Source organism: Melospiza melodia, unplaced genomic scaffold, assembly GCF_035770615.1.
Source record: "Melospiza melodia melodia isolate bMelMel2 unplaced genomic scaffold, bMelMel2.pri scaffold_55, whole genome shotgun sequence".
Lineage (NCBI taxonomy): Eukaryota > Metazoa > Chordata > Aves > Passeriformes > Passerellidae > Melospiza > Melospiza melodia.
Window position 1 is genome coordinate 2,776,332 of NW_026948799.1, and position 22,564 is coordinate 2,798,895.

Here is a 22,564-nt window from a genome sequence, read left to right on the forward strand (position 1 = left end):
AATCTCTGCGTAGCATATTCTCCTCGGCCTCTGGTACCAACAATAAATCATTTACTCCAAATTTGTTATTTGTTTCAATTTTCACCCCTTTTATTATAGGAACAGGGAAAGCTTCTCCTGTAATTCCGACTACTGAAACTTGCTCACAGCTCACTTCACATTCCTGGGGTAATTTTGTCACTGTTGACCGAGAAACTCTTGTATTTACTAAAAATACAAATTCTTCACTCTGAGGACCTACTCTTAGCTTTATTATCAAGGGCTCTTCTGGGTGTAATTCGATCTTTTTTGTTAGACAAAACCCTTGCCCTTTCTGACTCTCCTGAGAGGTTTTCTCATCTTGCTGTTTCTTTTTGCAATTTCTTTGCAGGTGCCCCTTTTTATGATAATAAAAACAGGTAGGTCCCACACCCTTCTTTTTCTCATTTCCACTACATGCATCACAGCAACGTTCCTTGGGCTTTGGACCCTTCTTATCCCTTTCTAGGGCTAGTACTAGGGGATCCTGAGGGGCTACATTAATTTCACATTCTTTTTGCCACTCAGGTTTATTCCTTAGGGTGAAGAACATGTCTGCGTACATTATTTCATTCTATTTATTGAGCCGGCGGAGGAGGAGTATTAGTTGCAAAATAGTGTTATAATTAGTTGTTCCCTCTGGTGGCCATTTTTCTCCGTCATCAAGACGGTACAGGGGCCACCATTGTGTACAATACTTAAGAAGTGTCTTTTTACTTATGTTTCTCTCTGGAATCTTTCCAGGTCCTTCCAGTGTTTTAGGATACATCTTAAAGGGGTTTTCATATTTATATCTTTACTCTGTTGGCTTCCCATGGCTATTCTCTGTATTCGTGCTCTTTTCCACAAGTACTATATGCCAATATACCTTAACACTTCATTCACACAATTTCCATTCGCTTCGTCCAGAAAATGCGGATCGGGACTCCGCTCTCGTTTCGCAGCGATGCTGCGTCTCACTCACTCCACACACACACACCCGTACAGTGAAAGGTTCCTACCTTATGGTCTTATGTCAGAACAGACTGTTTTACCGGGTTTGGTCACAAGAGGTCGCCGATAGACCGCGAGATACCGGTTTGCCAGACTCATGCAATCACAACTGTAGACAGTATAACAACTGCAGGGGGTGACAAATTTCTTGCCGGACGTCTATCAACTTAGTCTTTTCTAAAAGATTACAGAGAGAGCGACAAGATATTTCCTGTAAGATTTTGCAACAGGCACATAGAACAGACACAAAAGGATCTCTGGCTGACAGACCTCTCAGAAAGCAATCCACAGTGTTATAACACAGTGCACAATGTTTAAAACGGTTCCCACACAGTGAAAACAGATCGAAGATACCAAGATAAACGAATACTCCCTCCAGCAGGACTTTAACCTGTGTTTTCTCCCAATTAATTTTAATCGAAGCTGGGATTTTTAACCCCAGCAAAACCAATGCTTGCCAACCAATGCTAGCTAACCAATGCTAGCAAACCAATGCTAGCAAACCAATGCTAGCTAACCAATGCTAGCAAACCAATGCTAGCAAACCAATGCTAGCAAACCAATGCTAGCTAACCAATGCTAGCAAACCAATGCTAGGATTTCAACCCAGCTGGGATTCTTTACTGGGGCGTCCCCCAGCTTTCCCTTCGGGCGGTCACGTCTGACCCCCGTTTCCCAATAAAAGCGCTTTATTCTAAAACCAATAAAGAATTTAAATACCTCTTAAAGCCAATAGGCAATTAAAATACCTCTTAATTGAGCAGGAGATGCAGCCAGTGTCCATCCGAGAGCACCGGTCCAGGGAAGGAGCTTCTTCCGACGAAAAGCCGTCAGAGGCGCCCAGAAGACCCCGGCCCCGGACCCGGCTCGGGAGAGGACCCTTAAAGCTTGGATCTCCTGTCTGGTGCCATTCCTCCTCCCTGGCTCGCCAGAAATGATGCCGAATTTTGCCCCAAACAGGCAGAGTGACTGCCTAATCAGACTCAGCTTAAGTCAATTAAGCAGGAGGTATTTTTATTAGCGACGCGTCGGAGAAATCACAAAATGGATTTCTGAGTTCACATAGCAAAAGCAAGCCTTATATACATTTTTGGGTATAGGATTACATCAGATCAGATACATAATCATGCATATTCATATGGGGCGTGATGTAGGCGGAGCGTGGGCGGAGCGTAGGTGGAGACATCTCTTTTGGGGATTCTCAGGTGGTCGTTCCTGTTGCCTTCATCATAGAGGGGTTCTTTCCGGTGAGTCTTCCTCTTTAAACTTTTGAACTCCTCTCCTAATTTGGTCAATTCCCGGTGTACTTGGATTAGATCCCGTGGCTTGGCAAAACCCTTAGGGTCGTTTCGACATTGCTGGCTCTAAACCTGCTTAGCCCATTAGTTTCTCCTATACCTATCTCTTCCCCTGTCATGATGCTCTACCTTTATTGCTCTACCTTTATCTAATTTATTGCTCTGTTTTCCTAGTGCTGTGCTTTCTCCGTGTGTTCTAGTGCTAGGCCCTTCTTTACATGCCTCTCATTCCATGTTTTAACCCATTACTTCTGGAAGGCTATCTGCTTTAGGGCTTCAGCCCCAACCCCAAATCTGTTTGTTGTGTTTTGTGTTTGCAGAGAATTCACAGCCCCAGGACGGAATTTGGAATTTGGAATCTGAAGAAAAACAGAAATAAAATCGAGTTTTGCTGGGGAAGGACAGAATAAAATAAAATAAAATATAATAAAATAAAATAAAATAAAATAAAATAAAATAAAATAAAATAAAATAAAATAAAATAAAATAAAATAAAATAATGAAATAAAATAAGATAAAATAAAGCAAAATAAAATAAACAAATGAAATAAAATAACATAAAATAAAATAAAATAAAATAAAAATGAAATGAAATGAAATAAAATAAAATAAAAATGAAATGAAATGAAATAAGATAAGATAAAATAAAATAAAATAAAATAAAATAAAATAAAATAAAATAAATTGTATTACAAATAAAATGAAATAAAAATAATAAATAAAATAAAATAAATAAAATATAAAATAATAAAATATAATACTATATAATGTAATATAGTATAATATAATTAATATAATATAATATAATATAATGTATTATAATATGATATGATACAATGTAATGTAATGTAATGTAATATAATATAATATAATATAATATAATGCAATATAAATGGATTAAAACATGAAATGAAATAAAAATAAATAAAAACCAAACTCTGTTTTTTGGATTTTTGTGTTTGCAGAGCATTCACAGCCCCAGGACGGAATTTGGAATTTGGAATTTGGAATCTGAAGAAAACCAGAGATAAAATCGAGTTTTGCTGGGGAAGGACAGAATTGTAGGGCAGAGTCACCGATCCCCAGCATAAAAAAAATTAAAAATAAAATATAATGTAATATAATGTAATATAATATAATATAATATAATATAATGTAATGTAATGTAATGTAATGTAATGTAATGTAATGTAATGTAATGTAATATAATATAATATAATATAATACAATATAATATAATGCAATATAATATAATGCAATATAATATAATATGTTTAAAAACACATATAGTAATATATTTAATATCTAATAGTAGTAAATACAAATAAATAAACAAACCAGCTCAGACAGTGCCTGAAATAAAGGGAAATAAACCAGCTCAGGGAGTGCCTTGGAATGTCCCCAGTGTCCCCAAGGTCCCTAAATCTCATTTTTTCCCCATTTTCCCCCATTTTCCCCCAATGTCCGCAATGTCCCCAGTGTCCCCAAATCTCATTTTTCCAAATTTTCCCCCAATTTTTCCCCAATCCCCCCAATCTCATTTTTCCCAATTTGCCCCCAAATTTCCCCAATGTCCCCCCAGTGTCCCCAATGTCCCCAAATCTCTTTTTTCCCAATTTCCCCCCATTTTTCCCCAATGATCCCAATGTCCCCAAATCTCATTTTCCCCAATTATCCCCCAATTTTCCCATTTTTACCAATTTTCCCCCAATTTTTTCCCAAATTTTCCCCATTTTTTCTCCAATGTCCCCAAATCTCATTTTTCTAAATTTTCCCCAATTTCCCCCAATTTTCCCCCATTGTCCCCAATGTCCCCAAATCTCTTTTTCCCCATTTTTCCCCGCCAATTTTCCCCCAATTTTTCCCCCAATGTCCCCAAATCTCATTTTTCTAAATTTTCCCCAATTTTCCCCATTTTCCCCCAATGTCCCCAAATCTAATTTTTCCCATTTTTTACCATTTTTCCCCCAATTTTTTCCCAAATTTTCCCTAATTTTCCCCCTTTGTCCCCAATGTCCCCAAATCTCATTTTCCCCAATTTTCCCCCATTTTTCCCCAATGTCCCCAAATCTCATTTTCCCCAATTTTCCCCATTTTTCCCCAATTTTTTCCATTTTTCCCCCAATGTCCCCAATGTCCCCAAATCTCATTTTCTAAATTTTCCCCGATTTTTCTCAATTTTCCTCCAACTTTTCCCAATTTTCCCCCATTTTCCCCCAATGTCCCCAGATCTCATTTTTCTAAATTTCCCCCAATTTTTCCCAATTTTCTCCCATTTTACCCCAATGTCCCCAAATCTCATTTTTTAAAATTTTCCCCAATTTTTCCCATTTATTTCTCATTGTCCCCAATGTCCCCAAACCTCATTTTTCTAAATTTCCCCCAATTTTCCCCATTTTTTTCTCATTGTCCCCAATGTCCCCAAAACTCATTTCTCCCAATTTTCCCCCAATTTTCCCTCAATGTCCCCCAATGTCCCCAAATCTCATTTTTCCCATATTTTACCAATTTTCCCCCAATTTTTCCCCATTTTTTCCCATTTTTCCCCCAATGTCCCCAATGTCTCCCCAAATCTCATTTTTCTAAATTTTCCCGTTTTCCCCCAATTTCTCCCCAATGTGCCCCCAATCTCCCCAATGTCCCCAAATCTCATTTTTCCCAAACTTTCCCCCAATTTTCCCCCAATTTTTCCCCAATGTCCCCAAATCTCATTTTCCCCAATTTTCCCCAATTTTCCCCATTTTTTCCCCCATTTTTCCCCCACTGTCCCCAATGTCCCCAAATCTAGTTTTTTTTTAAATTTTCCCCAATTTTTCTCCATTTTACCGCCAATTTTCCCCATTTTTTCTCATTGTCCCCAATGTCCCCCCAATGTCCCCAAATCTCATTTTTCTAAATTTCCCCCCAAATTTCCCCAATATCCCCAAATCTCATTTTTCTAAATATTCCCCAATTTTTCCCCCAATTTTTCCCATTTCCTTCTCATTGTCCCCGATGTCCCCCAATCTCATTTTTCCCAATTTTCCCCAATTTTTCTCAACTTTCCCCACATTTTTCCCATTTTTTTCTCATTGTCCCCAATGTCCCCCCAATGACCCCAAATCTCATTTTTCCCAATTTTCCCCCATTTTTCCCCAATTTCCCCTCCCCCATTTCCCCTCCCCCCCGCCCCTCAAACACTTCCGGGTTTATTTTTGGGTTTTTTCGGATTTTTTTAAATTTTTTTTGGGGGTGGGCGTGGCAGGCAATCAGCGGCGGCAGCCAATCAGCGCCCGAGCTGTGGCCCCGCCCCCCCGGGTAAGATCCAAAACGGCCCCGGGACCGCGGGATTTGGGGCAAAAAGGGCCAAAATCGGCACAAAATCGGCTGAAATTAGACAAATTACCCAAAATCAGCGGAAATCGGCCCAAAACGGGGAAAAAGGGGGAAAATCGGCACAAAATTGGCAAAAATTGGCATAAAATCGGCTGAAATTACACAAAATCAACAGAAATCGGCCCAAAACGGGAAAAAAAGGGGAAAACTCGGCACAAAATTGGTTCAAAATCATCTAAAGATCCCTAAAATGGGAAAAAAGAGCAAAAAATGGGCACTAAATTGTCTAAAAATCCCTAGAATGGAAAAAAGGGGGAAAATCGGCACAAAATTGGCTAAAATTTACAAAAAATCGCCCCAAAAGCCTCAAAACCAGAAAAAAAAGGGGGAAAAACGGCACAAAATGGACAAAAATTGACACAAAATGATCTAGAAACCCCTAAAATGGGAAAAAAGGGGGAAAATCGGCACAAAATTGACAAAAATTGACACAAAATCGGCTAAAAAGCCCCAAAAGCAGAAATTAAAGGGAAAAAATCGGCACCAAATTGGCAAAAATTGACACAAAATCGCCCCAAAACCAGAAAAAAAGGGGGAAAAAACGGCACAAAATTGACAAAAATTGACACAAAATTGTCTAAAAATCCCTAAAATGGGAAAAAAGGGGGAAAAATTGGCACAAAATTGACAAAAATTGACACAAAATCGCCCCAAAAGCCCCAAAAGCAGAAATTAAAGGGAAAAAATCGGCACCAAATTGGCAAAAATTGACACAAAATCGCCCCAAAACCAGAAAAAAAGGAAAAAAATCGGCACAAAATTGACAAAAATTGACACAAAATGATCTAAAAATCCCTAAAATGGGAAAAAAGGGGGGAAGTCGGCACAAAATTGGCAAAAATTGACACAAAATTGCCCCAAAAGCAGAAAAAAGGGAAAAAATTGGCACAAAATTGACAAAAATTGACACAAAATGATCTAAAAATCCCTAAAATGGGAAAAAAGGGAAAAAATCGGCACAAAATTGGCAAAAATTGACTCAAAATCGCCCCAAAACCAGAAAAAAGGGAAAAAATTGGCACAAAATTGACAAAAATTGACACAAAATGATCTAAAAATCCCTAAAATGGGAAAAAAGGGAAAAAATCGGCACAAAATTGGCAAAAATTGACACAAAATCGCCCCAAAATCAGAAAAAAAGGGAAAAAATCGGCACAAAATTGACAAAAATTGACACAAAATGGTCTAAAAATCCCTAAAATGGGAAAAAAGGGAAAAAATCGGCACAAAATTGGCAAAAATTGACACAAAATCGCCCCAAAATCAGAAAAAAAGGGAAAAAATCGGCACAAAATTGACAAAAATTGACACAAAATGGTCTAAGTATGCCTAAAATTGGAAAAAAGGGGCAAAAATTGGCACAAAATTGGCAAAAATTGACACAAAATCGGCTAAAAAGCCCCAAAATCAGAAAAAAAGGGAAAAAATCGGCACAAAATGGACAAAAATTGACACAAAATGATCTAAAAATCCCTAAAATGGGAAAAAAGGGGCAAAAATCGGCACCAAATTGGCAAAAATTGACACAAAATCCCCCCCAGACCCCAAAATCTCCGCAGAGATCCCAATGGGGACTCCAAAACCCCCTCAAGGACCCCCCTGGGACCCCAAAACCCCCTCAAGGACCCCCAAAGACGCCCCTGGGACCCCAAAATCCCCCCAAGCCCCCTCCCCACACCCCCAAATCCCCTCCAGGACCCCCCTAAGACCCCCAAAGCCCCTCAGGGACCTTCCTGGGACCCCCAAAATCGCCCCCAGACCCAAAAATCTCCCCATAGATCCCAATGGGGACCCCAAAATCCCCTCAAGGACCCTCCTGGGACCCCCAAATCCTCACAGAGACCCCCCCCAAGACCCCCAAAATGCCCCCCAAGGACCCCAATATCCTCCCCCTAATTCCCTTTCTCTCTCCCCAGGTCTCTCCGCACCATGTCCGGCTCTGCGCCCCCGAACCCCGCGGGACCCCCGAACCCCCCGAACCCTGCGGGGACCCCCTGGCCGCCCCCCCCTACCCGCACCGCCTGCGGGCCCTGGCGCGCTCCTGGCTGGACGAGGACGCGCCCTGGCCCGACCCCACCGTGGCGCCGCTGGGGAACGCCGAGATCCGCGCCCACATCCTCGTCAAAAACCCCGAAACCCCCGCATTTAACCCCAAAACCGCCGGATTTAACCCCGAAACCGCCGCATTTCACCCCGAAACCGCCGCATTTCACCCCGAAACCGCCGGATTTAACCCCAAACCCCCCCAATTTAACCCCAAAACCCCCGCATTTAACCCCAAAACCCCCCAATTTAACCCCGAAACCGCCGGATTTACCCCAAAACCCCCCAATTTAACCCCAAAACCCCCGCATTTAACCCCGAAACCCCCCAATTTAACCCCGAACCCCCCCAATTTAACCCCGAAACCCCGAATCCCCCCAATTTAACCCCGAAACGCCCGGATTTAACCCCAAAACCGCCGGATTTACCCCAAAACCCCCCAATTTAACCCCAAAACCGCCGGATTTACCCTGAAACCCCCCAATTTAACGCTAAAACCCCCGAATTTAACCCCCTCGACCCCGCCCCGTTTTTCGCCGGGCGGTGTTGGCGCTGTCGGGCTGCTCCGTGCTCTGGAAGGTTCCCGAAGGTTCCCGGGGTGAGAGAGCCCGAAATTGGGGAAAAATTTGGGGTAAAATTAGGGAAAAATTTGGGGTAAAATGAGGGGAAATTTGGGGGGGAAATGGGGAGGTCCAGGCTGCTCAAGGACAAGCACAGGGCCGTGGCCGAGATGGGCGGCGAGCACGAAGGGGTTAAACGGGTAAGGAGCCCGAAATTTGGGGGTGAGAGACCCCCGAAAATGGGGAAAAATTTGGGGTAAAATGAGGGAAAAATTTGGGGTAAAATGAGGGAAGAAATTGGGGTAAAATGAGGGAAAAATTTGGGGTGAAATGAAGGAAAAATTTGGGGTAAAATGAGGGGAAAATTTGGGGTAAAATGAGGGAAAAATTTGAGGTAAAATGAGGGAAAAAATTGGGGTAAAATGAGGGAAAAATTTGAGGTAAAATGAGGGAAAAACTTGGGGTAAAATGAGGGAAAAATTTGGGGGTAAAATGAGGGGAAAATTTGAGGTAAAATGAGGGGAAATTTGGGGTGAAATGAGGGAAAAATTTGGGGTAAAATGAGGGAAAAATTTGAGGTAAAATGAGGGAAAAATTTGGGGTGAAATGAGGGAAAAATTTGGGGTAAAATGAGGGGAAATTTGGGAGGGGCTGGGGGTGTTCGGGCTGCTCAGGGACAAGCACAGGGCCGTGGCCGAGATGGGCGGCGGCGGGCAGGAAGGGGTTAAACGGGTAAGGAGCCCGAAATTTTGGGGGTGAGAGACCCCCGAAATTGGGGAAAAATTTGGGGTAAAATGAGGGAAAAATTTGAGGTAAAATGAGGGAAAAAATTGGGGGAAAATGCGGGAAAAATTTGGGGTAAAATGAGGGGAAATTTGGGGAAATGAGGGAAAAATTTGGGGTGAAATGAGGGGAAATTTGGGGTAAAATGAAGGAAAAATTTGGGGTAAAATGAGGGAAAAAATTGGGGTGAAATGAGGGGAAAATTTGAGGTAAAATGAGGGAAAAATTTGGGGTAAAATGAGGGGAAATTTGGGGGGGGAATGGGGGGTCCGGGCTGCTCAAGGACAAGCACAGGGCCGTGGCCGAGATGAGCGGAGGCGGGCAGGAAGGGGTTAAACGGGTGAGCACCCCACATTTTGGGGGGATTTGGGGCGGTTTTGGTTGTGGGAGACCCCGAAATTTGGGGAAAATGAGGGAAAATTTGGGTGGAAAATGGGGGAGAAATGGGGGAGAAATGGGGTGGGGAGACCCCGAATTTGGGGGCAAAATTTGGGGGGTTCTGGTTGTGGGGACCCCCAAATCTGGGGGGCATATGGGGAAAAATGGGGGGAAAATTTGGGGTAAAATGGGGGAAATTTGAAGGAAATGGGGAGGGGGGATCGGGGCAATCACAGAGCGGTGGCGGAGCTGAGCGGCAGGCAGGAAGGGGTTAAACGGGTAAGGACCCCAATTTTGGGGGATTTGGGGCGGTTTTGGTTGTGGGAGACCCCGAAATTTGGGGGTAAAATGAGGGGAAATTTGGGAGGGGCTGGGGGTGTTCGGGCTGCTCAAGGACAAGCACAGGGCCGTGGCCGAGATGGGCGGCGGGCACGAAGGGGTTAAACGGGTAAGGACCCCAAATTTTGGGGGGTTTTGGGGTGGGGGAGCCCCGAAATTGGGGAAAAAAATGGGTGGAAAATTGGGGAGAAATGGGGTGGAACTAGGGCAGAAATGAATGGGGGGAATCCGGAATTTGTGGGCAAAATTTGGGGGGTTCTGGTTGTGGGGACCCCCCGGATTTAGGGGGCATTTGGGTCGGGGGACCCCCGAAATTGGGGGGAAAATTGGGTGGAAAATGGGGGAGAAATGGGGAGAAATTTGGGCGGAAAACTGGGGAGAAATGGGGGAGAAATGGGGTGGGGAGACGCCGAATTTGGGGGAAAAATGTGGGGGGTTCTGGTTGTGGGGACCCCCAAATCTGGGGGGGAAATGGGGAAAAATTTGGGGTAAAATGAGGGGAAATTTGGGTGGAAATGGGGAGGGGGAATCGGGACAATCACAGGCCGGTGGCGGAGCTGAGCGGCGGGCAGGAAGGGGTTAAACGGGTAAGGACCCCAAATTTTTGGGGGGATTTGGGGCGGTTTTGGTTGTGGGAGACCCCAAAATTTGGGTGGAAAATGAGGGAAAATTTGGGTGGAAAATGGCGGAGAAATGGCGGGAAAAACTTGGGGGGGGAATAGGGGAGAAATGAGGGGAGAAATGGGGAGAGGAGACCCCGAATTTGTGGGGAAATGGGGGCAAAATTTGGGGGGTTCTGGTTGTGGGGACCCCCAAATTTGGGGGGGAAATGGGGAAAAATTTGGGGGAAAATGAGGGGAAATTTGGGAGGGGCTGGGGGCGTTCGGGCTGCTCAAGGACAAGCACAGAGCGGTGGTGGAACTGAGTGAGGGACAGGAAGGGGTTAAACGGGTAAGGACCCCAAATTTTGGGGTGAGAGACCCCCGAAATTGGGGAAAAATTTGGGTGGAAATGGGGGAGAAATGGCGGGAAAAACTGGGGGGGGAATAGGGGAGAAATGAGGGGAGAAATGGGGAGAAGAGACCCCGAATTTGGGGGGAAAATTTGGGAGCAAAATTTGGGGGGTTCTGGTTGTGGGGACCCCCAAATTTGGGGGGGAAATGGGGAAAAATTTGGGGTAAAATGAGGGGAAATTTGGGAGGGGCTGGGGGCGTTCGGCCTCGTCAAGGACAAACACAGGGCCGTGGCCGAGATGGGCGGAGGCGGGCACGAAGGGGTTAAATGGGTAAGGACCCCAAATTTTGGGGGGATTTGGGGCGGTTTTGGGGGGTTTTGGTTGTGGGAGACCCCGAAATTTGGGGGAAAATGAGGGAAAAATTTGGGAGGGGCTGGGGGCGTTCGCGCTGCTCAAGGACAAGCACAGGGCCGTGGCCGAGATGGGCGGAGGCGGGCACGAAGGGGTTAAACGGGTAAGGACCCCAAATTTTGGGGTCGGGGGAACCCCGAAATGTGGGTGGAAATGGGAAAAATATGGGTGGAAATGGGGAAAAATGGGTGGAAAATGGGGAGGAAATTTGGGGGGGCAATCACAGAGAGAGCGACAGCGGACAGGAAGGGGTTAAACGGGTGAGGACCCCAAATTTTGGGGGGTTTTGGGGTGGGGGAACCCCGAAATTGGGGAAAAAATTGGGTGGAAAATGGGGAGGGGGATCAGGAATTTGGGGAGGGGGCATCTGGACAATCACAGAGCGGTGGCACTGGAGACAGAGGAGGGGGTGACACAGGTGAGGACCCCAAAATTTGGGGGAATTTTGGGGTGGGAGAGCCCCGAAATTGGGGAAAAAAATAGGTGAAAATGGGGGAGAAATGGGGAAAAACTTGGGGGGAAAATGGAGAAGAAATGGGGGGAGAATGGGGGGGGGGGATCCGGCAGGTGGGGACCCCAGAAATTGGGGGGGAAATAAGTGGGGGGACCCTTGAATTGGGGCAGTTTTGGTTGTGGGGAGACCCTACAGAATTTGGGGGGTTCTGGTTGTGGGGACCCCCGGATTTGGGGGGGAAATGGGGAGAAATGGGGAAAAAATTTGGGGTAAAATGAGGGGAAATTTGGGGGGGAAATGGGGGGTCCGGGCTGCTCAAGGACAAGCACAGAGCGGTGGTGGAACTGAGTGAGGGACAGGAAGGGGTTAAACGGGTAAGGACCCCAATTTTGGGGGGATTTGGGGTGAAATTCGCTGTGGGGTACCCCGAAATTGGGTGGAAATGGGAAAAATTTGGGTGGAAAATGGGGGAGAAATGGGGGGAAAAATTGGGGGGGGGGATGGGGCTGAAATGAGGAGGGGAGACCCCGAATTTGGGGGGAAATGGGGGCAAAATCTGGGGGCAAAATTTGGGGGGTTCTGGTTGTGGGGACACTCAAATTTGGGGGGGAAATGGGGGGAAAATGGGGAAAAATTTGGGGTAAAATGGGGGAAATTTGGGTGGAAATGGGGGAGAAATGGGAAAAAAAAATGGGTGGAAAATGGGATGGGGAAACCCAAAATTTGGGGGCAAAATTTGGGGGGTTCCGGTTGTGGGGACCCCGAATTTGGGGTAAAAATGGGGGAAATTTGGGGGCCAAATTTGTGGGGGATCGGGACAATGCCAGAGCGCTGGCAAAGGTGAGCACCCCAAAATTTGGGGGGTTTTGGGTGTGGGGGGACCCCAAATTTGGGGTGGTTTGGTCACGGTGGGACCCCGAAATTGGAGGTGAAACGAGGAGGAAATTTGGGGGGAAAATGGGGGGAAATGAGTGGGGAGACCCCAAAATTTGGGGGGTTTTGGGTGTGGGGGGACCCCAAATTTGGGGAAATTTTGGGGGATTAATTTTGGGGGGAAATTGCCAATTTTTCCGGGGAAAATTTGCAATTTTTGTGGGGAAATTCCCAATTTTTTGGCAATTAATTTCGAGTAGAAATTCCCAAATTTTTGAGTAGAAATTCCCAATTTTTAGGGAATTAATTTTGAGTAGAAAATCCCAATTTTTGGGAATTAATTTTGAGTAGAAAATCCTATTTTTGGGGGATTAATTTAGGGGGCAATTCTCAAATTTGGGGATTAATTTTGAGGAAAAATTCCCAATTTTTTGGGGAATTAATTTTGAGTAGGAATTCCCAATTTTTGGGGATTAATTTTGAGTAGGAATTCCCAATTTCTTGGATTAATTTTGAGTAGAAAATCCCAATTTTTGGGGATTTATTTTGAGTAGAAATTCCCAATTTTTGGGGATTAATTTAGGGGGAAATTCTCAAATTTGGGGATTTATTTTGAGGAAAAATTCCCAATTTTTGGGGAATTAATTTTGAGTAGGAATTCCCAATTTTTTGAGTAGAAATTCCCAATTTTTTGGATTAATTTTGAGTAGAAAATCCTATTTTGGGGGGATTAATTTGGGGGAAAATTCTCAAATTTGGGGATTAATTTTGAGTAGGAATTCCCAATTTTTTGGGATTAATTTTGAGTAGAAAATCCTATTTTTTGGGGATTAATTTAGGGGGAAATTCTCAAATTTGGGGATTAATTTTGAGGAAAAATTCCCAATTTTTGGGGATTAATTTTGCGTAGAAATTCTCAATTTGGGGGGAATAATTTCTGAATTTTTGGGGATTAATTTTGCTGGAAAATTGCCAATTTTTGAGTAGAAATTGCCAATTTTTGGGGATAATTTTGGTGGAAAAAATCCCAATTTTTGGGGTGAAAATTCCCAATTTTTGGGATTAATTTTGAATAGAAATCCCCAATTTTTTTGGGGGGGGGGGAAATTTTGAGTAGAAATTCCCGATTTTTGGGGATTAATTTCTGAAATTTTGGGGGTTAATTTTGGGAAAAATCCCCAATTTTTTGAGATTAATTTGAGGGGAAAATTCCCCATTTTGGGGGGATTATTTTTGAGTAGAATTTCCCAATTTTGGGGGATTAATTTACGGGGAAATTCCCAATTTTTGCAGATTATTTTGGAGTAGAAATTCCCAATTTTTTGAATAGAAATTCCCAATTTTTGGGGATTCATTTTGAGTAGAAATCCCCAATTTTTGGGTATTAATTTTGAATAGAAAATCCCAATTTTTGGGGATTAATTTACAAATTTTTGGAAATTAATTTCGAGTAGAAATCCCCAATTTTTGAGGATTAATTTTGAATAGGAAACCCCAAATTTTTGGGGATTAATTTCCAAATTTTTGGGTTTAAATTTTGAGTAGAAATCCCCAATTTTTAGGTATTAATTTGGGAGTCAAATTCTCAATTTTTGGGGATTAATTTCTGAATTTTGGGGGATGAATTTGAGGGGAAAATCCCAATTTTTGGGGACTAATTTTGAGGAGGAATTCCCAATTTTTGGGTGGGAAATTCCCAATTTTTGGGGATTAATTTCCAAATTTTTGGGGATTCATTTGGGGAAAAAAATCCCAATTTTTGGGGATTAATTTCCAAATTTTTGGGGATAAATTTTGAGTAGAAATCCCCAAATTTTGCGGATATTTTTTGAATAGAAATCCCCAAATTTTGGGTATTAATTTGGGAGTCAAATTCTCAATTTTTGGGGAATAATTTCTGAATTTTTGGGGATGAATTTGAGGGGAAAATCCCAATTTTTGAGGACTAATTTTGAGTAGGAATTCCCAATTTTTGGGTGGGAAATTCCCAATTTTTGGGGATTCATTTCCAAATTTTTGGGGAAAAATTTTGAGTTGAAATCCCCAATTTTTGGGTATTAATTTTGAATAGAAATCCCCAATTTTTGAGGATTAATTTCCAATTTTTTGGAAATTATTTTCGAGTAGAAATCCCCAATGTTTGAGGATTAATTTTGAATAGAAAAACCCAAATTTTTGGGGATTAATTTCCAAATTTTTGGGTTTAAATTTTGAGTGGAAATCCCCAATTTTTGGGTATTAATTTGGGAGTCAAATTCTCAATTTTTGGGGATGAATCTGAGGGGAAAATCCCAATTTTTGGGGACTAATTTTGAGTAAGAATTCCCAATTTTTGGGCATTAATTTCCGAATTTTTGGGGATTCATTTGGGGAAAAAAATCCCAATTTTTGGGGATTAATTTCCAAATTTTTGGGGATTAATTTTGAGTAGAAATCCCCAATTTTTGGGTATTAATTTTGAATAGAAAACCCCAATTTTTGGGGATTAATTTCCAAATTTTTGGGGATAAATTTTGAGTAGAAATCCCCAATTTTTGAGGATTAATTTTGAATAGAAAAACCCAAATTTTGGGGCAAATCCCTAATTTTGGGGTTTATTTTGGGGTCCCACAGCTGATTGTGTGGGCGCGCCGGGCCGGGGGCTTCACGCGGAAATTGGGCGTGGAGTGCGCGAGCGCCGAGCAGGCGCTGGAGGCGGCCAAGGCCGGGGCCGATGTCGTCCTGCTCGACAACCTGAGCCCAGAGGCGAGCCCCAAAACATCGGGGGACCCCGAAAATTGAAATTTTGGGGGGCAAAATGGCGAAAATTTGGGGCAAAATGGCGAAAATTTGGGGAAAAACGGTGAAAATTTGGGGAAAAAAAGCAAAAATTTGGGGGAGAAACTCAAAAACTGTGCCCAGAATTGGGGTGGGGGTGGCAGAGATTTGAGCTCTGAGCCCACGGGGCAGCCCCAAAACATCGGGGAACCCCGAAAATCGAAATTTTGGGGGAGAAAAGGTGAAATTTTGGGGAAAAAAGGTGAAATTTTCGGGGAGAAACTCAAAAAAATGGCGCAAAATCGGGGTGGGGGTGGTGGAGATTTGAGCTCTGAGCCCACGGGGGAGCCCCAAAATTCGGGAACCTTGAAAATGGAAATTTTGGGGGGAAAAGGTGAAAATTTGGGGAAAACGGCGAAAATTTGGAAAAAAAGGTGAAAATCTGGGGGAGAAAACCCCAAAAATGTGACCAGAATTGGGGTGGGGGTAGCGGAGATTTGAGCTCTGAGGCCACGAGGGAGCCCCAAAATTCGGGAACCCTGAAAATCGAAATTTTGGGGGAGAAAAGGTGAAATTTTGGGGATAAAAGGTGAAAATTTGGGGGGAAAAGGTGAAAATTTGGGGAAAAAGGATGAAAATTTGGGGAAAAAAGGCAAAAATTTGGGGGAGAAAACCCCAAAAATGTGCCCAGAATTGGGGTGGGGGTGGCGGAGATTTGAGCTCTGAGCCCACAGGGGAGCTCCAAAATATCGGGGGACCCCGAAAATCGAAATTTTGGGGGAAAGAGGGGAAATTTGGGGGATAAAAAGTGAAAATTTGGGGGAAAAAGGTGAAAATTTGGGGAAAAACAGTGAAAATTTGGGGGAAAAACTCAAAAAAATCGCCCCAAAATTGGGGTGGGGGTGGTGGAGATTTGAGCTCTGAGCCCACAGGGGAGCTCCAAAATTCGGGAACCCTGAAAATCGAAATTTTTGGGGGAAAAGGTGAAAATTTGGGGAAAAACGGTGAAATTTTGGGGGAGATAACTGCAAAAAATCGGGTTTTTTTGGGGGGGTCAAATAATCCCAGAATTGATAAATTTTTTAGGGACCCAAATTGGGCAAATTTTGGGTTGAAAATCCCAAATTTTGGGGTTTTTCTTGGTGGGTCGGACCCCAAATTTTGGGTGGAAAATCCCAAATTTTTGGTGTTTCTTGTTTAAGGGGAATTTGGGGTGGACACCCCAATTTTGGGTTCAAATCCCCAAATTTGTGGAGATTTTTATGGGGAAAACCCAAATTTGAGCAGGGACACCCCAATTTTGGGTTCAAATCCCCAGATTTGTGGGGATTTTTATGGGAAAAACCCAAATTTGAGCAGGGACACCCCAATTTTGGTTCAAATCCCTCCCAACCCCAATGAACCGAACCCCAAATTTTGGGGTTCACTGACATTGTCTCCCTTTACCAGGATCTGCACTCGGATAAACTCCAAAAATGGGGAGAAACCCATAAAAATGGGAAAAATAAAAAAATATTTGGATAAATCCCCAAAAAAAAAAAAAACGGGGGGGTGGGGAAGATCTGAAAAAATTTGGGATAAACCCCAAAAATGGGGAATCGACAAAAAAAAAAGGTGGAAAACCCCCAAAAAATGAGGAAAAAATCCCAAAAAGGGGGGATGAACCCGCCAAAAAACTGGGGTAAAGTCCAAACATTGAGAAAAAACCCAAAAAAATGGAATAAATGCCAAAAAATTGGGATAAAACCCGCAAAATGGGGGTAAAACTCCAAAAAATGGGGATAAAAGCCCCCAAAATGGGGATAAACACCAAAAATAGGGATAAAGTCCAAAAAATGGCATTATTCCCAAAAAAATGGGGAAAAACCACAAAAAATGGGGGAAACCCCCAGAAAAATGGAAAAACCCAAACCAAACAGTGGGAAAAAATAAAAAAACATGGGAATAAAAACAAAAAAAAGGAAAAAAACCCAAAAAATGAGGACATGCTGCAAAAATTTGGGATAAGCCCCAAAAATTGGGATGAAACCCCAAAAATGGGAAAAACAAACAAATAAATAAAAAGGAATGAACCCTAAAAAATGGGGGAAAAAAACCCCAAAAAATTGAGACATACCCCAAAAAATAGGAAGAAAAACCCCAAAAATGGGGCTGTGGACTTTTTGAAATGGGGATAAACCCCCCAAAGATGGGAAAAAACCCAAAAAAATGGGGAAATAAGCAAAAAGAAATTGGGATAAACCCAAGAAGTGGGACCGAAACTGGGCAGGTTTTGGGTTGCAAACCCCAAATTTTTGGGGTTTCTGGTTTGAAGGGGATTTGGGGGTGGGCACCCCAATTTTGAACACCCAATTTTAAGTGGAACAATCCCAAAATTGATCATTTTTTCTGGGGACCCAAACTGGGCAAATTTTGGGTTGGAAACCCCCAAATTTGGGATTTTTCTGGGTGGGAGAGACCCCAAATTTTTGGGTGAAAAATCCCAATTTTTTTGGTGTTTCTGCTTTAAGGGGAATTTGGGGGTGGGCACCCCAATTTTGGGTTAAATAATCCCAGAATTAATGAGTTTTTATAGGGACCGAATTTGGGCAGATTTTAGATTGAAAATCCCAAATTTTGGGGTTTTTCTCAGTGGTTCGGACCCCAAGTTTTGGATGGAAAACCCCGAATTTTTGGGGTTTCTGGTTGAGTGGGGATTTGGGGGTGGGCACCCGAAATTTGGGTTAAATAATTGCAGAATTAATGGGTTTTTATAGGGACCGAAATTGGGCAGATTTTAAGTTGAAAATCCCAAAATTTGGGATTTTTCTGGGTGGGAGAGACCCCAAATTTTTGGGTGAAAAATCCCAAATTTTTGGTGTTTCTGGTTTAAGGGGAATTTGGGGGTGGGCACCCCAATTTTGGGTTAAATAATCCCAGAATTAATGGGTTTTTCTAGGGACTTAAATTGGGCAGATTCTAGGTTGAAAATCCCAAATTTGGGATTTTTCTGGGTGGGAGAGACCCCAAATTTTTGGGTGAAAAATGCCAATTTTTTTGGTGTTTCTGCTTTAAGGGGAATTTGGGGGTGGACACCCCAATTTTGGGTGGACTAATCCCTGGATTTGTGGGGATTTTTATGGGGAAAACCCAAATTTGAGCAGGGACACCCCAATTTTGGGTTCGAATCCCGCCCAACCCCAATGAACTGGACCCCCACTCATCCAATGAACCCCAAATTTTGGGTTTTTTGACGTTTTCCCCCCATTTCCAGGAGCTGCACGCGGTGGCCGCGCGCGTCAAGGCCGCGCAGCCGCGGGTGCTGGTGGAGGCCAGCGGGGGCATCGGCCTGGAGAGCCTGGCAGCTTCCTGGGGCCCCACGTGGACGTCGTGTCCATGGGGTGCCTGACCCACAGCGCCCCCGCGCTCGACTTCGCCCTCAAGGTGGTGGGGATGGGGAGTGGAAGTGAGGAAAAGTGAAAATCCGACGTGGAAACCCCAAAATTTCACCCAGAAACCCCAAAATCCAGTGTAAAATCTCAAAAATCCAGCCTGGAAACCCCAAAATCCAACCCGAAACCCTGGAGATCCGTCCTGGAACCAATAATGTCCAACGTTGGACCTGTCAAACCTGGAACCCCAAAATCCAACCTGGAACCCCAAAATCCATCCTGGAAACCTCGAAATCGAACCCGAAACCCTGAAATTTGGGAACCCCAAAATGGAACCGGGGAACCCCAAAAATCCATCCCAGGAATGCCCAAATTCCAACCTGGAACCAATAAAATCCAACGTGAAACATAGAGACACCTGGAACCCTGAAATCCGTCCCAGGAACCCAAAAATCCGTCCCAGGAACCCCAAAAATCCAACCTGGAACCCCCAAAATCCAACCCCCCAAACCCAGCCTGGAACCAATGAAATCCCGGGAACCCCAGAATCCATCCCTGAACCCCAAAATCCGCCCCAGGAGCCCCCCAGCCCTGCAGGCCCTGCCCCGGTTCCTGGGGCCCCACGGGGCCGTCGTGTCCATGGGGTGCCCAACCCACAGCGCCCCCGCGCCCGACTGCGCCCTCAGGGTGCTGGGGATGGGGGACGGAGCCGAGGAACCCTGAAAATCCAACGTGGGAACCCCAAAAATTCACCCTGGAACCCTGAAATTGATAGTGGAACCCTGGAAAAAGTTAAAGATAGAATCTAAAATGTTAGGCTTTGTGCTTTCCCAGATCAACCGCACCTGCGTAAGCAGTATGATAAATTATATAATTGTTAGATGTGATGATTGCTTAGTAATTAAATGTAATTATTATATAACCATAAGAAGGATAGTGAGAAACTATGTTGGAAATTCAGAGAGGGGCTAAATTTATGTGTACAATAGAACAATATAAGTTTAATAATTAACATGAAAGTTATGTAACGATAGAGTATAAAACATGATCATTTCGGATGTATGGTCGGAGTCAGATTTGGGTTGAATATACCCCGATTCCCAGAGCTCTTAATAAAAGGCACCACATATAATCGCTCCATGATTATGTGTTTTTGAACGCTAACATTTTGGCGACCCAGATGGAGCCGTTGTGAGTGCTGCTGAGCGAGTTCGCGACTCGATCACGCTCCAGCCGGCACCGAGGGATTCTCAGGGAGCCCATCGGCCGCGACCGCTTCCGCCACTCACAAACGTCCCCGGGAGAAAGGTAAGGTGCTTTTTACTTTGGTTTGGGTGCCTGCCAGTAAGACGCACTGAAAGCTACGCTTGGTTGGGCTAAAGGAATTCCTGTTGGTGTAAGCCTAGGCACCGTTCCGTAAGACAATCGCGAAAGCTTTGCAGGTTCGGCATTTGTGGTATTTTTGAAATGGACAAACTTAAAGGGATTTTGGGCAGTAACACCCCTATCCCGCAAAATTCTCCTTTGGGGTGCTTATTAGCACATTGGAAACAAGGTAACTTTGGAGAAGGATTATGTAAAACTAAGTTGATTGATTATTGTAATTCATGGTGGCCAGAATATGCCTTGGAGAACGGTGAAAAATGGCCAAAATACGGTACTCTGCAATGTAACACTATTTTGCAGTTAATGTCGTTTTGTAAACAAGAAGGAAAACGGGATGAAGTCCCATATGTTGATCTGTTTTTCTACTGATGGGGAAAGCCAGAATGGCAGAATGAATGTGGATTATTAATGGTTAAAACATCTGCAAAGTGTGGGGTTTGTGAGGAACGTTGTTTAGAACACTTGGCGTTAAGAGAAAGCTTGAGTAGAGAAAATTATACAGATATTGATTTACAAGTAGCTCCAATAGGAACAAGAGAACCTAACCCTATCCCAACCTGTTTCATCTGTCCCTATCCCACTACCTGCTCCTCATCCACCTACCCCTGAACCTGTTTCATCTAGTACACATTTCCCTCTTTATCCTCCTCTCCCATCATCACCTGATCCCTCTGCCTCGGAAGATGAGCAAAACCTAACTGTGATAGAAAGGGGAAAGAGGTATGCGAGTGAAAAAGATAGCAATGGTAATGAATCAGTGACCCCAATAGCTCATAGAACCTGGGGTAGGGCAAAGCTTGCTCCAGTTGTGCATAGAGATGGCATAAGGAAACAAAAACAGACTGTGATTGCCCCCTGGCGACAAGGTGTCGGAGTGGAAGGGCCAGCATTTGTAAAAGTGCCTTTTTCCCCGGCAGACTTAGTTACTTGGAAACAGTCAGCCAGAACTTACAGAGAAAATCCTGATAAAGTGGCACGCGTAGTAAAAATGGTTATGAAAACGCAAAATCCTGACTGGGATGACATAAACGTGATATTAGATACTCTGATGGATTCTACTGAAAAAGAAATGGTACTCAAGGCAGCCAAAGAGAGGGCAAGAGAAGATATTAGAAATGGGCTGGTAACAGGGAACTTAGATGTGAATTTCCCAATTGAGGATCCAAATTGGGATCCTAATTTATTGTGCGATATGAGGAGATTACGGAAATACCAAGAGTGCATCCAAATAGGAGTTCAGAATGCTGTGCCCAAAACTATAAATTGGCCCAAACTATAGGAGGTTTGACAGGAAAAGAAGGAATCTCCCACTGCATTTTTGGAGAGGCCTGAGGAGGTAGCAAGGAAATATACAGACCTCCAAATGGATACAGAGCAAGCAAAGGTTCAGCTTGCTCTCATATTCTTGGGCCAATCACAGGATGACATTCATAGAAAATTGCAAAAATTAGAAGGGGAAGAATTAAGGAATTTGGATAAGTTACTCGAGGTCGCTTGGAAGGTATACAACAATCGGGAAAAAGAAGCTAGTAAAAGGCAGCAGCAGAATCTTTTGGCAGTAATACAGGGGAGAGGGAACCCAAATTTCAGGGGGCGTAACAGGAATGGTCGGGGTAGGAGACCAGTTACCCAGGGGTTAAGCCTGAATCAATGTGCATATTGCAAGGGGGTGGGACATTGGAAGCGAAATTGCCCAAGTTTGAATAACCAGTTTGACCAGGGCAATCAGTTCCAGCAGGCTACTAAGGAGATGGTCCTGGGGGAGTATACCAGCTGACCAGACGTAGAACCAGTAGAACAAGTTAAGGAACCTGTTGTAAATATACAGTTAGGGCATAAAGAGGTCAGATTTCTAATAGATACGGGAGCTACCTTTTCTGTATTGAATGATTTGCAAGGACAAATTGGGGACAAGGAAACGACAATAGTGGGCGCTACAGGGAAAGAGGAAAAACGGCCTTTCCTGCAACCCCTAAATTTGTGTTTTGGAAATAAGGTCATGACACACGAATTTTTATATGTACCTGAGTGTCCAATTCCACTTTTAGGGAGAGATTTTCTAGCTAAACTTGATGCGGTAATAACCTTTGAAAATGGAGAGCTTATAATGAAAATACCTGAATCAAAGATGGGACAGATATTAATGATCAAAGAAAAACCTGTTCCCCTCTATCCCTAGGGAGGTAGAAGATGCAGTGATTCCCTCTGTATGGGAGACGGATATACCAGGGAAATCTAAATTGGCACAACCAGTGCATGTGGAGTTAAAAGAAGGGGCAAGGGCTGTACAAGTCAAACAATATCCCATAAAACCAGAAGCACAGCAAGGAATAGTAGATTATTGAGAAATTCTTGAAATACCAAATTTTAGAAGAATGTGAATCAGAATTTAATACACCAATATTTCCAGTAAAGAAGCCAAATGGTGAATATAGATTAGTGCAGGATTTGAGAGCAATAAATAAAATAACAAAGGACATTTATCCAGTGGTAACAAATCCTTATACATTGCTAACATCCGTAAAGGAGATATATAAATGGTTTACCGTAATTGATTTAAAAGATGCCTT

The 22,564-nt window shown here is 43.4% G+C and overlaps 1 protein-coding gene across 1 annotated transcript in view; it reads left to right on the forward strand.

Annotated features, from left to right (window-relative positions):
* The window catches only part of LOC134413885 (nicotinate-nucleotide pyrophosphorylase [carboxylating]-like), a 37,615-nt gene extending 18,560 nt beyond the window's left edge, over positions 1–19,055 (forward strand). Inside the window, 4 exon segments of the mRNA XM_063147914.1 lie at positions 7,601–7,867; positions 15,094–15,225; positions 18,491–18,575; positions 18,578–19,055. Of these exon segments, the coding sequence (XP_063003984.1) occupies positions 7,601–7,867; positions 15,094–15,225; positions 18,491–18,575; positions 18,578–18,696 (603 nt within the window). The 3' untranslated portion in view covers positions 18,697–19,055.
* The last annotated feature ends 3,509 nt before the right edge of the window (positions 19,056–22,564 follow it).